The following is a 16,925-nucleotide window of genomic DNA, read 5'->3' as shown; positions in this document are numbered from 1 at the left end:
AGTTACAGAAGTGAGTAGCCTATATGGAGCAGTTGTAGTGAGGAACTAAAAACATTTAAACAAAAGTTTAAAGATAATGTATAGATCAAATATGAAAATAAATGACCAAACTGTAATACTGACATAGAAGAACAGGGTACAGGACTTTAAGTGTAAGTTGCCTTTTGTGAGTTTTGTTGCTATTTTACCTTGTTTGCCTGTTTTGTTTTATTTTGTTGTTGCTTCCTACATATGATGTGCTGTTAAAAGGGTCGGTGTTGTAATCTGTAGCTTCAGCCTGCACCTTTTTCGGACTGTAGAAGTAGAAGTTATGTTAAATTACTTTGTTGTAATGTTTTGCGCTGTACTATTTACGTATCTGCCATTTTGTGTGAGAGGCTGTGACTTTATTTACATGAATTTCTAGATTTATACGTGATATTCTTATTTCTGTTTCTATCAAACAAGAGGTCAATCCCACTCCCTCTGTCTGCCTGGCTGTAACAGTCCTGCAGGTCAAATTTTTAATGATAAAAGTTGCTACAAGACGTGAAAGAGGCAAATATGTCTCACGCTGTTCTGCATAGAAATAAATGGGAAGCAAAACCAGGTCTGACCTCACCTATCCAAGCCATTCCTCTGGTCTAGCATGTGCAATACTCTCCAGGCTGAGGAATCCTGTTTCATGTTATTAATGACACCCCTCCTTTCCTGCTATATGTCAAAATGTCTGCTGTTGTTGTATGAAAAGGTCAACAGACATGTGGATTCCCTCCAGTGAGCCTTTGTTAATCCTCTAGCAATCCTTTGTACGTCCCCACAACATATTGCAGAAGCAGGGAATGTAGATTTATGAAGATAAGTTATGATTGTCAACATATTTTCTGCCACAACCGCCTCAGTCACAACATATTCTTCTAAAGTCATAGTCTTTACAATACACGATAGGAACCCTGAATTAAAATATGCACCTCAAATTTATGGCGATGGTGAAAATATGGATCCTGTTGCTAACAAAGTCAACAGTATAAAGCACTGGGATTTACTGAGATTTATCTGTCTTACATTTTAAATGCCATTGCTTGTTGAATATGAAATGAGTGTTTGCTTTGCTCTGAGATAAGTGATTATTCTGCATTTACAGGAGTAGATTTAAAAAAAAGAAGTGAGGTGGTGTAAGTAAGACAGTGTGGGTTTTCATGCAACAAACAGATTTCTGGATTTGACTGGACATTCAATCCTTTGTTCCCTCAGGCACGTTGTAAACACAACTGGCTGTGAAGCGTCTGCTCACACAGAATAAAAGTCATTTGTTAGTCCGTATATTTTTCCATCGCTAGCAGCTATAATACCTGGCTGCAAAGCCAAATCTCTCTCCCTGGATCTTAATGCATTTATCACCCTAGAGCACCGAATAAATGTAATTTTCATAGACTGTATTTGTGATTTCCACAGTGTTTGAACAGAAACCAGTGGGTTTTAATGGACAGAAAGAACCTCTTGCTTCCTGTTATCCCTGTTTTGGATGTCATTCTGCTTGGCAGTTACGAGATGGAGCCATCTGTTAATGAGACCTGAATCTGATATTATCTCTATTAACTCAAGGATTACACTCACTCAAATTGCATGAGCGAGGTAAAAAGGCGACATCTCTGGATTGTAAAATGATATTAATACATTTCTGTGGTTAGAGGGTCACATTAAAATGGGTAATTTAGCTTCAAATGAAGTCTGTGTGCAGTAGTGGCACACAGTATGGGTCTTCATTTCTTTTCCAATACCTTTAGCTATTAGCTTTAATGCCTGAGATGAGATCTTCTGCTCAATAGCATTACGCTGAAATGCATTCTGGTCTTTTTCTGATGGTAACTGCGCCGAGCATATGGTGTAAAAACAGTGATATAGTGTTACACGCTTATACAGTACCCAGACCACAATGGCTTTATGTAGGTATGGCCTTGGAGAACATTGATTTAGCTGTTTGGAAAATCTCTCCCCCTCGCGTGCACACACATACGCACGGAGGTGTGGTTGAATAGTTAGGCATGTCACTAAGCATCGAGGCTTTCGTACTCCGATGGGATGAAATCAATACAGAGTGTGGCTGTGAGATTGTGTATGTCCAAACAACAGTGATGAGAGCCGAACAGAGCTGGTTATTGGATTTTCGGATCCATCTGCATCTGCAGATACTCCGCGAGACAGGCGCATAGTTTTCGGCTCCTTATATTTGCTTTGCTGTAAGTTTTTCATATTTTAAGTGCACAAAAGTTCACACAGAGCCTCTCAGCCCGTATTAAGGGCTCTGAAAGCCTGTAGTAAGCATCACCCACTTATCTTTATTTTGAAAATCTTGTCTTAAAGGTTGTTTCAGGTGAAAAAATGATCTCAGAATCAGGTGAAAGCACTACTCATTGTGAATAATTAGTGTTTTTGGCCTTGTGCGGTTATTAGGCTGCTGAGAGTTGCTGCATCAGGACAATTCTGTATGCTGTATGAGATTAAAAAAACACTGGTGCTCATTATTATCGGTATTTGTCTTAGGTCTAATAGTGCACCTATATGGTTTGCTATCTAAATCAAATGGGCAGCATTATCTGCAAGTATTACTACTTGTCCTTGGTTTTGTGACATCACTTCAGGTCCACTGTAATTGGAAAGAACCTGCTGTTGGTGAGAGTTCTTCGCCTCACCTGGATGTGTGTGTGTGTGTTATTGAGTGAAAACGTTCAAGCAAGTCCATTTTTTTTCAATTTAGTTCCCTGCTACAGTAATTAGCAGCAATATTCACAGTCTCTGATGCAAGGACATGTGGTGTTTTAATCAATCCATTTCCTCATTTTTATTCGTGTAGCCACAACTTTCCCCTGCAGTGGGTTTCTCCTTGACAACCATCAGATGGCAGCATTGACTTTTGAAATGTGGCTGAACCAAAAGGAGCATCATGCATCATTATAACCTCATGATAATACCCAGAACATGGGAGCATTCACTGGAAGATTACAAGTGGAGATTTTGTGGTGGCTTCTCAAGAAATATTAAAGCTATATTGTGAGTGAGGATACTGTTGATAATCCAGGGCCACACAGGGTGCAGGGATGTTTGTAAAACATGGATTTTTATGGTGCTCTTGAATAACTAGTGGTGAAATTCAGAAAACACTGATGTCTACGTTTATTTACTCCTGTATTTGAAGGTCTGTCATGAGAAAAAATGCAGCTCCACACACACCACACACACACACTGTAGATCTGTTTTTTTGTGTGTATCAGATGTCTTAGAGTGGTTGGTGGTACATTCATTGTGTTTTATTTCATGTGGTTTGAAATGTGGGAGGTAGCCAAAGGCAAGGGGACACAGGTGAGATGCTGTTCATGCTACTGATATCTTCCTTTGTTTCAAGGGAGGATAACAGCATTATTAGCTCTGTTTTACTGGCAAACAACATCCTGTTCCCTGTAAAAAAAAACAAAAAAAAAACATGTCATGTTCTTAGTGCTAAGAGGGCACATTTTGTTAGAAATGAATTAAAATTGAATTAATGTAATCCAAAAAATGCTTTTGAAAGTTTGGATTGTGAATACAGTGTTTGATCATCACATCGCTAAGTAATGTCTGGGGGTGTAGTGATACATCAATCTGGATCAGTGTATTAATTTAATGATCAACAATTCAGTATCATCCATGCAAAGTGAAACTATCGTCATCTTTGAGATGCGCCTTTATTTGAAGAATTCCCAGGGCACGTTTGTGTCACTATTTCCATCCAAGCACACCTCCTTCCGAAACACTGAAACAACAACACGATTAGGATATTTACTGATGTTGTCATAAGTGCTATATCGTCGGCAACTGGACTTGCTTGAGTTTCATTAAGAAATGTCTTCAAGAAATGTCTTTAAGAAACGTCTTCAAGAAACGTCTTCAAGAAAGTCCAGTTGCCTACGATAAGAACCTACGAATACCATGACCTGGATGACTGAGAATCTTCACCGACATACTGATGTTGTCTCATGTCAATTGTAGGCCCCTGTGGCAGACCTTGTGATATCAGAATGTATCATATCATTGTCCAGAGAACTGATGTTATATCATATAACATATAATGGTCCGCTTCCAAGACCACATCACCCTTGTCCTCCAAAACCTACACTGGCTCCCCATCGCACATCGCATACAGTTCAAAATCCTCCTCCTCACACACAAAGCACTCAACAACCAGGCCCCCTCCTACCTCACACACCTACTCCACCACCACACCCCCTGCCGCGACCTCCGCTCATCTGAAGGAAATCTCCTCTCACTACCTGCATGGACCAAGCACCGAACCTGGGGGGACAGGGCCTTCTCCATTGCTGCCCCCTCCCTCTGGAACTCACTCCCCAAACCCATATGTATCTGCACTCACCTCCCAACATTCAAGACCATGCTCAAAACTCACCTTTTTAAATGAGCTTTTAATGTATAAGTTTGTGTGTTTTATACTGTTTCATTGCTGTTTTTATTCTGACTTAGCTCTATTTTATGATTTTTAAAAAACTGTAAGGTGTCTTTGAGCATTTGTTAAAAGCGCTTACAAATAAAATGTATTATTATTATTATATCTTGATGAACTTGTGATTCAGACCTTTAGTTATGGGCTGCCTTTCTTTGTTACTGAGAGAGAAGAGGGAAAATACGATAGGTTTGCAAAGTCTTTCTTGTTCAGCAGGTATATTTTGCCAGTGAAGCACGGAGGGATGCTGACAGATGCTACACAAAACTACAGTCTGATTTGGCACATTCGTTGCTTTCCCAAACTAAACCCTAATGACTCCCACCTAACAGGAGGAGCAATATGTTTTCATGAGCTTGGCTTCAGTGATGAAGGACTTAATAACTTGTTAAATGCAGGCAAACTGGAAAAAACAATCTCATTCCCTAATAAAAATAACATCATTATTTTTGCTAATGTTGATAAAATTTAATGTCTTTGTGGTCGGGGATTCTCTTCTGAATGTTTTGAGCCACCTGGATAACTTTGATGAAAGTCATTTAATAATTTGCTTTAATGTTTGTCATATCTTAACCCTTTTTCTAATTAGTATTTTTTCCTTTTTCCTCCTCAGGGTTTGCCAAACCTGTTGGAAATTAATGAGTGCATTGCTTAAATTGTATTAAAACAGTTCATCATAATGACTTGTTTACTTTAATTCCTAAAGTATTTTTTTCTCTATTAGGAATACAAACCAATGTACATTCATCATATTATTTTGGACATGATAATTACTCTTTATTGTTTTGTCAGATGTATATTTGTAAATTGTTTATATTAAGTTTTGGGGTTTTTCTTTTTCTTTTTAGGATGTTTTAAACAACCTGGGCTCGTCAGAGCTGGATGAAGATGATCTTATGTTGGACCTGGACCTTTCGGATGATCAGCGACATCGACATGGTAATTTCAGTTTTTTCACCACTTAACGTGCATCTCTAAAAAGAGGTCTTTATGCTTCACATGCACTAGGGCACGTCGTGTATTAATGATACTCGTTACCTGGAGAGGCTGGAAAAAGATATACGTTTCTTCCCAGTTCCAAAACCAAAATCAAACCCTGAAAAGTGTAGGGTTAGCTAGCTAGCTACTGAAGATATAGCCTACTGAATGTATACACATGCTGCTTTTGCTTTTTAATGATTATAACAGTGAAACAAAGACTGACCCTGCTGTACAGGAACCAGTGAAGGGAAGCAGGGAAACTTTGCTGATATTCAACCAGCTGTGTGTCATCACATTGTGCGCAGATGAATGTTGTTTGACTTCCAGCAGAGTTCGAAGCTAAACACTGTACATCTGCACACACTGTGATGCCACACAGCTGGTTCAATATCAGCAAAGTTTCCCTTTATATTCATTGTCTTGTGTGGCGATCAGCAGTGATGTGGTGGTTCACTTTTACACTGTGATCTGTAGCCTATAGTTCGGCTTTAGCTTCTAACTATCTTTGTCTTTTTAACCTGTTGCTGCTGCTGAGTCAGTTTGACATCCTGGATATATCCTTCAAACACGGACTGTAGACCCCTCTGTCTGCTTCTCTCTGGAATCACTCTTTCATTTTTCCAAAAATATGATAATATTTCTTCAGGGAGTGCAGTTAGTTACAGTGTGGGCTCCATGCTTACTGCAACAGCTTGTCGGACCCTCACAAAGGGGCGGGGCTAAGTGAAAGGTCAATTACTACATTATTGCAGGTAAACACAGAATTCGACACTACACAGCTGGGTCATACACAGTGTCTGTTGCTTTTTTATTTTCAGGTCAATTTTCTCCAGAATCATTGTGTGGCTTTTCCTCTGGACGGAAGGGTAATAAGGGTTTTTGGAACGAGATCATTCAGATCAAGAGAGAAAATCTGTCACATGCAAACCCTTCCCTTTTATCTGTCACTCCTTCCATTCAAGTGGACATCTGCCACATATTTCCTAATTGTCACTGATTCTTTTTCCTTCTCTCTTCCTACTTTTCCTCTCTTCAGCCCCTCTCCATTTCCCTTCCCTCTCTTTTTCCTCATTAAAGCCACCTCTACTCCATCACCCTAAAAACATGAAACCAGCACTCTCCCTGGTTCTTTTAACATGTGCCACGACTTTGATGTAGCTGCCTCATTTACAGCGATTTATCTCCTCTGTTGTTTTGGCATTTCAGTCACACTCCTCCTGACATGCCTCATGGTTGAAGAGTGACTGTCAGAGGAGAATTATTGCTTGTGCTGTGGCACAGAGCAGACTGGAGTGCCAAACACAGTAACCCCAACCTCCTTTCATATAACACACCAGGGAAACTATTATATTTAACGAGTGTGTTGGGCGGCTGTAACCGCAACACAAGTCAATGTGTTAAGGGACTTAATAAAATCTTGCTTAACACATTCGTGTGTAAATTCCTAACATATGAGGGAATTTGATATTTTACTGTTGTGAGTAGACGTAGTGAAGTGAGCATGGCTCTGATTGACTGTTCTTATTTAATCATTCCTCGCAGGAGCATTGTAGTAATTGGGCAAAATTGCAAATACTGTCAGCATTGATTATGTTTCAGATTGCAAATATTTGCTTCATATTACAAGCAAACATCAAACTGCAAAGACACAAATGCACACTCTGATTTGGACAGATGGTGTATGATACATGAGTATAATGATCATAATCAACTGAAACCAAACATGAGCTTGAAATGTGATCCCCTTCCTCTACATGTTTGCCTGTGAATATAGAGACCGGGTACGCTGGCTCTAAGCTTTGCTCTCATAATGTGTGTGAACACTTTTTGCTTTGGCTGTTATCTAACAGATCTCTGAGTCGAAGTATATATAAATGTGAGGTTAAATTCATCTATCTCTAACTCCCAGATGGACTCGGAGAATATTACAGTTGCAGTCAAATAAAGTAAAATGCTCGGCAGCACTGTGGAGTAAAGATTACAACAGGAGCTTCAGCCCTAATAAACTGAATTTCCTGTGCTTATGGGGGTTGGAGAGTTTCGGGAGGGAGGGTGGGCTTGAACTAAGCACTCACACACCCACGCACACAGATTTAAAACACCTCTGAAGGCACTGGCTGGTGCAGAGCAAAAGGAGGCACCGGCAATAATACACACACTAACACACAAGCATGCATGCTTAGTCATTAGACCTAATGGTTTGCAGGCTGTAGCATGAAATTAAAGGTTTGATGAATTGTTCTCATAAAGTCAAGGGACTAAGACTTTGTGCTGGCGATGGGAGGGTAAGGCTCTTCCACACACTCAAATTAAAGGGACTAATTTAAATACTCACACACACCTCCACACACTTATTCAGGCAGAACACACAAAGCATACAGATTAGACACATGTACACGTTCATACAAGGGTATATACAGACGGACGCACACGACTGGACACACACCCACCCTGCACACCCGCACAACTCTCATCGGCGCTCCTTATTTTTACCTCTCTCAGGTGGCTTGTTGAAGCCTTTATTAAAAAGCAAGCAGTTTTACAGCAATTTATGGCCAACAGTGTTCAGCTGCAGGGCTCTGTGTTCCTAATCCAACTGTGACTCGTGCCCTGTGGAATCAGACAGGGACAGAAAGAGAGAGACAGCGGGACCTTTACAAAGACATGAAGAAATGCCAAACCTTGGCTTCGCCGCAAGTTTTTGCTCCAGACTCTTCCACATGGCTGTGTCAAATGTGTCATTAAAGGCAGACTTATCATTTTTTTTAACAACTGATTGTATTCATTACTCAAACCCATCACTACTGAGTTTTAATAAGCTGCTTAGTGACGTGAGCACTGTTTTAATGGCTCCAATTTAATTAGGGAGGAGATGTAAGTAGAGAGTTGTTATCTCTGATTTGTAATATTAGTTGTGGTCAAGCTAGGTACATCGGCACATTTTAATAGTGCTTGACCTGAATATTTAACTATTTGGATATTTGTTGGGCATGAATTTGGTTTTCAATTTGGGGATTTTGATATTCCTTTTTTTTTTTTTTTTTAGAATAGTTTTTCATGCATTCATTTGTTTGTGACGGCCACATATTGTTTTTCCTTTTTTTATATATTTAAAATAGGTAAAAAATGTCTCTCTCTTTTGGTCTGTCTATGGCCGTTGGTGAGAGTCCACCCGCGCACACATACAGTGATAGGGCTAACTGTTAGCATCTAAAAGCTAATGTTACCTAACGGTTACTAACAGTCGAACCATTTCAGTGTGTGTGACTTTGTTGTGTGTTAGATGTTGGCAGCTGCTGCTGTTAGCTTGTGCTACCTGACAGACATTGAATTGATTGTTTGCCAGGAGAACGGTGGCTCCACACACACTCCTTCAGCTCTGCATCTGACGTGTGTTAACAGGACTCATTCATTTTCCGTAACCATGCATCCTGTTAGGGGTCGTGGGGGGCTAGAGCCTATCCCAGCTGACATTGAGTGAGAGGCAGGGTACATCCTGGACAGGTCGCCAGACTATCACAGGGCTGACACATAGAGACAGACGCTCACATTCACACCTACGGACAATTTAGAGTCACCAGTTAACCTGCATGTCTTTGGACTGTGGGAGGAAGCTGGAGTACCCGGACAAAACCCACGCTGACACAGGAGAACATGCAGACTCCTCAGAGAAGTTCTCCCCCACCCTGGGTTCGAACCACGAAACCTCTTGCTGTGAGGTGACAATGCTAACCACTGCACGGTGGTTATCACATTTTAAACATAATTCTCAAATCTTAAATTTGTTGGAGCCACTATGCTGCTTCTTCTGCTTCTGTCTCGCAGTGCTCTGTCAGGAGCCTGTTATCATGCACATTTAAAAATGTTAAACTTTGAATATTCACTGTTGATCACTACTGAGGCTTCAGTGCCCAAAAATGGTTTTCGGGATTAGGACAGCCCTAAATTTTAAGTGTCTGAAAATTGAGACTCAATGTGATATAATAACTGTATGTGTGTTTTGGTGTTTTCGCAGTATCCAGAGAAGACTCCAGCCAGTCCCTGGCTTCCTGTCTCAACCTGCTCCACTCCCCCATGGACCCATCAGGAGATCGCATCCCAGGGAGAGAAAACAATCAAAGGTAAACATGTGTATTTGTATTAATTTACTGTGTTATGTTCGGCAAAAGTGCCGTCAGTGTAATTATTTTGGAAGTTTTGAGTGGAGATATATTGAGCTCTAACAAAGCAAATGAAGACAAATAGTTAAAAAATGACACGCGTCTCTGTGTGGTGTTTGTGTAAATATGGGCTAGACATAATAGAACCACAACCATGAACACAGAAGACAGGATAAAAATGGTCTGGTATTGGCCAGCCTGAAACAGGATTTAATCACATACAACTGGAACATATGGGTGCCTCAAGGACCTGTTTCGATGCCCGCTTGTCCACAGGGACGTTTATCCTCTGTATAGTATATCTTCATTACACTATAGCCACAATGTGGCTTTTTTTTTACCCCACACACACTCCACTGCCACTTAAGAGACAAAGAGAAGGAGAGATGGTTATTTTCTATTCTAGGAATTGCTGATCTTGAATGTTCCCTGTAAATGCGTCACATGTTTTATGTCTTTACCCCCCTTGGAGATGAGACGGGTACTCTAGCACAGAAAGACGGAGGGTAAATAAATAAATAAATTCTCTTCGAATGAATATGCAAGCTGTCTTTCTGTTCTCCTCTTTCTCCCAGTCGCCAACGGCTGAAAGAGAACACTTAGAGTTTCTGTTTGTATGTATGAGTACCACCGCCAAGGACGGTTCCATGTCTGATTTGACTTAGCCACTTGTTTTCGCTCTACGCTCTGGAATCGGGATAGGTCTTGCTGAGCACACAATGAAATGCATGCACACCCACGTATGTGCAAAAAGATGTATATATACATCCACACCACATATGGAGCAGCTCTGTGGATAGGGCTTATTTGGTTTTATAGTGCCAGTGTGTAATAATAGGATTGTATCACCAGTGGTATCGTCCGGTGATGCGTCTGACAAGCCAGTAGATGATTATACTTTCAGTGCTCCTCTCTATACTCCCTGGTAAGATTTATTTCATTTCTGCTCACACCCATGGAGTAAATGTATCTGTCTATCCATGTTTCCCCTAAATAAATTGGCTATGAGATTCTTTGTTTGCAGAGACAGTGCAGGGCAACTTGTGTGAGTGGTTTTGAAGTGGAGGTTGAAGCATTTATACTACATCATTGAGACGTTGGACTTAGCCTTGGCTTCTTTTTTTTCTGAGGAGGGTATTTTTTTTTTTATCACGCTTTTAACACTCTTTGAATGTTGCACTGAATAGAGAGACATTCTTGCTGTCTAGACAGTGTCAGTGAATCATACAAGTTGGGAGTCAACCTTTTCAACCCATCCAAGGTTTTTGTCAGATAGTTCATTGGTTATTTAATTTCTACTGAAGTCCCACTTGTCTTTGAAAGTACTAGAGGAGCATTCATGTCCGGACACACACGCACGCACAAATATTTGCATTGTTCCTCTCTGGAACAAGGTCATGTCTAAAATGTCATTTATCTGAAGTTTTTTTTCTGTTTTATTGAGTTTTCCTTGACTGCAGCATTGTGGTTTAGGCTACAAATGCCGTAATATGAGGAGATGGGGCCGTCCCTTTCTATCCAGTCAGAGACAGTGTATCAAGATAGTATCAGCTGTGCAGGAGGATGGATGAATGAATGAATGAATGAATGAATAAATGAATAAATGGATGAGGGAACCGAGTCTTTGCTGTGTAGCTTTATTTTGTAGTGCTGCTCTGAGATGACCATTCAGTACAAAACTGATGCCTTGGATTGTCCAACAGCCTAACGCATGCTAACATGCTCACAATGACAATGCTAACATGCTGATTTGTATCAAGTGATAAGTTTATGGTATGATATTTACTAAGGGCTGCCCACTGAAAGCAGAAGATGTTGTTCTTTGTCAGTGAGTGTGCAGTGTACCTCTGGGGACTTTTCGGCCTCCAGAATAAGCATCAGCGTAAACACTCCTCGATTTCACTCTGCTCTCTGGTACAGGCAACTGCAGATCCAGACTCACGGTTAGTAAGAGTAAGAGAGGCAGCTGCCTTGAGGAAGAAAGGCCTGATCAGGCATCAACATAACATTATCTTCTGTGGAGTATTTAAAGCTCACAGCAACTTAATTGGATGTAGTCTGGCTTTTTTTTGATATCTGATGTTGCAAAATGTTGCACACTGTTGGTGTAGTTAGCATGCATTAGCTCGGAGGGCTAACTTGGGTTGTTTACTGTATGACGTGGACGTTGCTTTCACCCTAAATGTCCTGTCGAAACCTGACATTATTGACCGATGGAAGTATAGATACTGTACACTTTAAATGGAATAAATATAATTATATGGAATGAAATAAACAAACTTGTCTTTGAAAGTAGTGGAGGAGCATTCATTCAACAAACAGTCGAATATTCAAATTCTGAGTCGAGTACAGTCCTAATATTTACCATATTCTGATCTTGGTTTAGTATATTAGAATGCTAGCATTTGATAATTAGTGCTAATTATCTGCGCCAAATGCAGATGAGACTGTTGGAATTGTCATTAGTTTTGGAGATATTTAGCCATAAACCAAAGTGTTGGGCAAATTGAAATGTTGTCAGTGCATCATCCAAGTTACTATACATCCTGAAGGGGACATGAATGTGTGTACCAAATTTCATGGCAATCCATCCAACAGTTGTTGAATATTTTAGTCTGCAACAGAGTACTGAACAAACTGACCAATAGACTGACATAACCATCTCCAGAGCTAAGCTGCTAGCGTGGCTAAAATTGTATGCAGTAAATACATATTTAAATCATGGTGTGCCTGAGTGATGAGCTAATTAGTTCCTCTTTTATATGCCACCCTTATAACAACCAAACCGTCTGCACTCTGGAACCTGTTACTCCAGAATGACTCAACTCCAAAGCTTTAATCGTATCTTACAATTTGACAGCATGCGCAACTGACAGTGAGACAGTGATATGGTATGGTGGGCTTAGAGTGAAGTGTGTGTATGCAGTTAACTCTTCTTCACAGCAAGGGAGCAGTTTTTGTAGCTAAGGTGCAGAGCATCAAATAACCTCTGAAAAACAACTTTTAAAAAAATGACTGGATTGAAAGAGTGGCTACACTTGGATAACAAATCACACCTTAAGGCTCAGACAGACTTCCAGGCTCTTTTGTCTTTTAAATAAAAGTGAATTTAACATTATTTCTTTTATTTAAATAACCATGTAACTGGGAATCCATGTTAGTAAAACATGTCTTAATGTGTTATGACTCCGGAAACACTGGGGCAGGTTACGTGAAGGAGCCAGCTCTTAGTTTCTTACCCTGATCGACACAAGGCTGCTGGCACGTGTTAATTTCCCACCAGTTCAGCATCTGCACTGATTTAGTGGAAAATGTATAAAGTCTCTGTGAGTGAAGATGCTGAGATTGGAGAGGAGAAAGAGAGCAAAATGTGTTTGCCCAGGGCTTGCTCTTTCTCTCAGTCTCTCTCGCTCTTTGTCTCAGGTTCCACATTCCCTCAAGGGGACATTGATTTGCTGGAGGCAAAGCAAGCTCCCATCTTCACACACTAGAAAACACAAACACACACAGGAACACACAGTCTCTCTCTCTCTCTCACACACACACACACACACACGCACACCTGTCAGTCAGTCAGCTTGTCCAGAGAGAGTATCAGCTGCAGGATACTGCTTGCTGTCTTACAGGCTGCACAGAACATCTGCTGTACACACACACACACACACACACACACACACACACACACACACACACACACACACACACACACAGAGTCGTCCTCTTTGATATATGACAGTTGGATGATTTTGATGGCAGGCATTTAATTCTCTGTGTTTATTACTTTGTAAACATTAATACCTCAATAACAGAGCTAAAGCAGTAAACGCCATGTGCTAAATATTAGTTTCTTTTCTTTGTGGGTGCATAGAGGAGGTGTGGAGAGGGGTAAAGATGGAAAAAGAGAGTGTCCCCCATCACCTCTTACATGCTGCACAGTAGCTGGTGAACAGGGATCAGTCAACAGACACACACCATACAATAGATTTTAATTGTAGTGGCAGCTGTGGATCAGGAGGTAGAGCAGTTCGTCCACTAATCGGAAGATCCTTGGTTTGATTCCTAGGTCCTCCAGTCTGTCGAAGTATCCTTGGGCTGTGCCATCAGTGTGTGAGTGCGTGTGAATATTTAACCGAGTAGCAGGTGGCACCTTGTGTGGCCATCAGTGAGGAGGCAGACTTAGAGACACAAAGTTCTCATAACAACAAAGTTTCTGGCAGAAATGTTTTTCAAAGTGGCAGCAGCAGAAGTCGTAGTTGCACTGATGGTTGTCGCTACCAAAAGACTAACCCATCTGTGTGTGTGAATCGGTGAATGTGACATGTAGTGTAAAAGCATTTTGAGTGGTTGGAAGACTAGAAAGGTGCTACACAAGTGCAAGTCCATTTACCATCCATTTTACCATTCATTGACATCTTGGGCTAAAACAAAAAGGGGGAGTATAAAGGGAGAGTAGACTTTGAAGTTTAGTGACGCCACTTTAGATGTCTCAAGGGCTGCAACTAGCAATTAGTCATCATTGATTTATCTGTGGATTATTCCCTAGATTAATAAATTAACCGTTTTGTCAATAAAAAGTGTGGAAATAGCGAGAAATGCCTGTTTCAATTCCCTCAAGTCCAAGGTGATGTCCTGAAATAAACATACATTACATTTGTTTATTACATTAATATAAAGTAATGAAATAGACAGCTTCCCTATTTACCATAGACTGTATAAAATTGTGAACATAGCCATCGTGACATGATGTTCGACTGCTTGGTTTTTTGGACCTGGTCCAAGATAGTTGAATGAAATGTCCCTATCGCTATCTGCTAGCCTAGTTAGCATGTCACATTTATAGCTATGGGTAACTGTAATAATTCTAATGCTAGGTCTTTTGGTACAACCAAATGCTGAACAAGACTTTTGTAGTCAACCAAAATGTTACTTCATTAACTTTTATGAACTCAGAACACACTGAAATACACACATAGCAACAGCTACAGCTATGGGTATGCTTTGTGATTCAGGCATTATGGCATGGTTATGCTACCTAATCAACATTGTCACTGTCAATAGACACTCACAGCAGTCACCCCCTAATTATACATAACTGTTACCCTTAATTACATTTAAATGGGTGAGTTATATAAAACTTCACTGCCCATACAGCTGTCAGGAGAGGGGAAATTATCTCAAGAGACCAAAACTGTTTTTTGTACCAGACTGTAAATGTGTTTATTTCTGCTGTAAAGTCAGGTATTTTAACACAGGGGTCTATGAGGATTAACTCATAGAGTGTTGCTTTTTGATGAACTTTTAACACGGCAGCTTCATTAGCTGTTCCCTCATGCTTGCATGTCATATTAAAATGCTCAAAACACTAAATTTATGCAGTCATACAGGGCTTCATATTGACAGAATATAGAGGGGCCAAAAATACTTTTTGGCATCAGTTCATGTGCTTTGTTACATAAAGCCCTCCTCAGTGCACTTTTGCCAGTTGCAGCACTTACTCTAGAGAATATTGCCCATCTTGACTGCATGACAATAATGAGTGTGCCTCAGCGCCTTTTGGTCGGTGGAGGCGCGGTGCCGAGGGCATATTAGAGGATGAATACTGAATATTTGTTCGTGTGATATATCTCAATGTCTTGTGTTAAGACGTCGACTCCTCCCTCGTCTCTCCTGTAGAAAAACACACAGAGGAAATTAAATTTTGACAGTTGCGGTATAGCTTGCTTGTTGCTATGGTAACGGCAGTCTGCCTGTTGAGTGTTTCCCTTCCCTTCTTCTTTTCTTTCCCCTTTTCTCTTCTCATTGCTGTTGATTACTATGCAGAAGACAGGTAATCTGAGGAGAGGACATGCAAACACTCAGAGGTGTCCTTGTCTGTCAGTATGCAGCGGACACTCATGAAAGTCTTAATTCCCATGCCTTTTATGATTTACGTATTAATCTGCAGCTAAAACATCTATTCGCACAATAAGACTTTTCAGAAAAACATTTGTGGACAGATCCCAATTCTACCCAATGACAACTTGATTAAAGAGGATTTCAGAATTAATAGTTTGTTTCTCCTGTTTGTATTTCCATATTCCATTAGTCTGCCATGCTATTGAGACTCTCATTAAACAGACTGTACTGAGTATAACACCCAGGCCACACTGCCTGCGTGAGCAGTGCGTGTGCATCACGAAACCTCTTGGATTTTTTTGGTGCCGATGCGCCGACAGGTCCAAACCTGTTACAAGGTCCACACAGTTTAATACATTCGGAGTCATACTTGTGTTTGACATGTTGTCAAGGAGCTGTCTGTTAGTCACTCACTTTACAGCAGGATATTGCGCATACTAAAAAAAGTAAAATAAAAGCTCTGTGCCGGAAATTCAGTGTACTTAGAAAAAATTAAGTATGATTTTTACAAACATGGCACATTTTCAGGTCACTGATTGGCCATTCAGAATAGACCCGCAACCCACTTTTGGACCATGATCCACCAGTTAGTAACCTTTGATTTAGAGAATAGGAGTCTCATTTTTTTCTGTTTGATGCGCACTTTTTTCTGCAAAAATAGACACTGAAAATGGTCTTTTGATTATCATATTGAGATCACACCTCCTTTTACAACAGATTCAATGATTTTATCTGTCACAGACATAAAAAAGTATGCATGAATATTTATTTTTAACTCCGCACTGCCTGTTTCTGTTTCAAAATTAAAGCCATCTGTCAACGGTTCTGGGGACAGAATCCCTTCATTTGTTAACACAAGGCTTTTTATTTTGAAATATTTGCAGGAATGTGTTATTGACAATGCAGTGGCTTGCACAGCTTCATTAATTAGTGGAGTACCTGCTTTTAACTGTGGAAATACAGTTCTCATAGCAGTAGGCAGCTCTGCAGCAGTGCAGCAGCAGCAGCAACCCTGTCTGTGTGAACAAAGACACTGCACATGTGTGAACTGCAGCAGTTTCAGTGAGGTATGTAGGCCTGTGCTGTATCAACTTCTCCATACCTTCATGTCCTCTTGACATGCCACTGAGGTATATGGTATATGATATAGAAAACTAAAAGTAAAAGCAAGGGGGATGTTAATAGAAGTAATTGTAGCATACATGACATTATATAGAATGTAGATTGGATGGTATGTTAAAATTGATTTCCATACCCTGCTATATCTTGATATTGCCCAAGCATACTGAGTATACTACCAAAAAATAAAACCTATCTCATGCCTCAAGCTATGCAGGGTCACTTCCACTTTCACTTTGTAGTTGTGGGGTTTCAGTGTATTTTTCCTGTGTTTGCTTGCTTTGTGTGTGTTAGAA

At 40.3% G+C, this 16,925-nt stretch overlaps 1 protein-coding gene across 2 annotated transcripts in view; it reads left to right on the top strand.

The window, feature by feature from the left end:
• ccser1 (coiled-coil serine-rich protein 1) overlaps nucleotides 1–16,925 on the top strand; it is a 188,157-nt gene that overhangs the window by 27,076 nt on the left and 144,156 nt on the right. For both annotated transcript variants that reach the window (XM_033619613.2, XM_033619612.2), the window contains exons 5-6: nucleotides 5,323–5,413; nucleotides 9,471–9,576. In XM_033619613.2, coding sequence (XP_033475504.1) covers nucleotides 5,323–5,413; nucleotides 9,471–9,576 — 197 coding nt within the window. The remainder of the gene's footprint in view (nucleotides 1–5,322; nucleotides 5,414–9,470; nucleotides 9,577–16,925) is intronic.

This window comes from Epinephelus lanceolatus, chromosome 9 (genome assembly GCF_041903045.1).
Source record: "Epinephelus lanceolatus isolate andai-2023 chromosome 9, ASM4190304v1, whole genome shotgun sequence".
Classification (NCBI taxonomy): domain Eukaryota; kingdom Metazoa; phylum Chordata; class Actinopteri; order Perciformes; family Serranidae; genus Epinephelus; species Epinephelus lanceolatus.
Note: the sequence above shows the minus strand (reverse complement) of the source record. Positions and strands in the feature narration are given on the sequence as shown.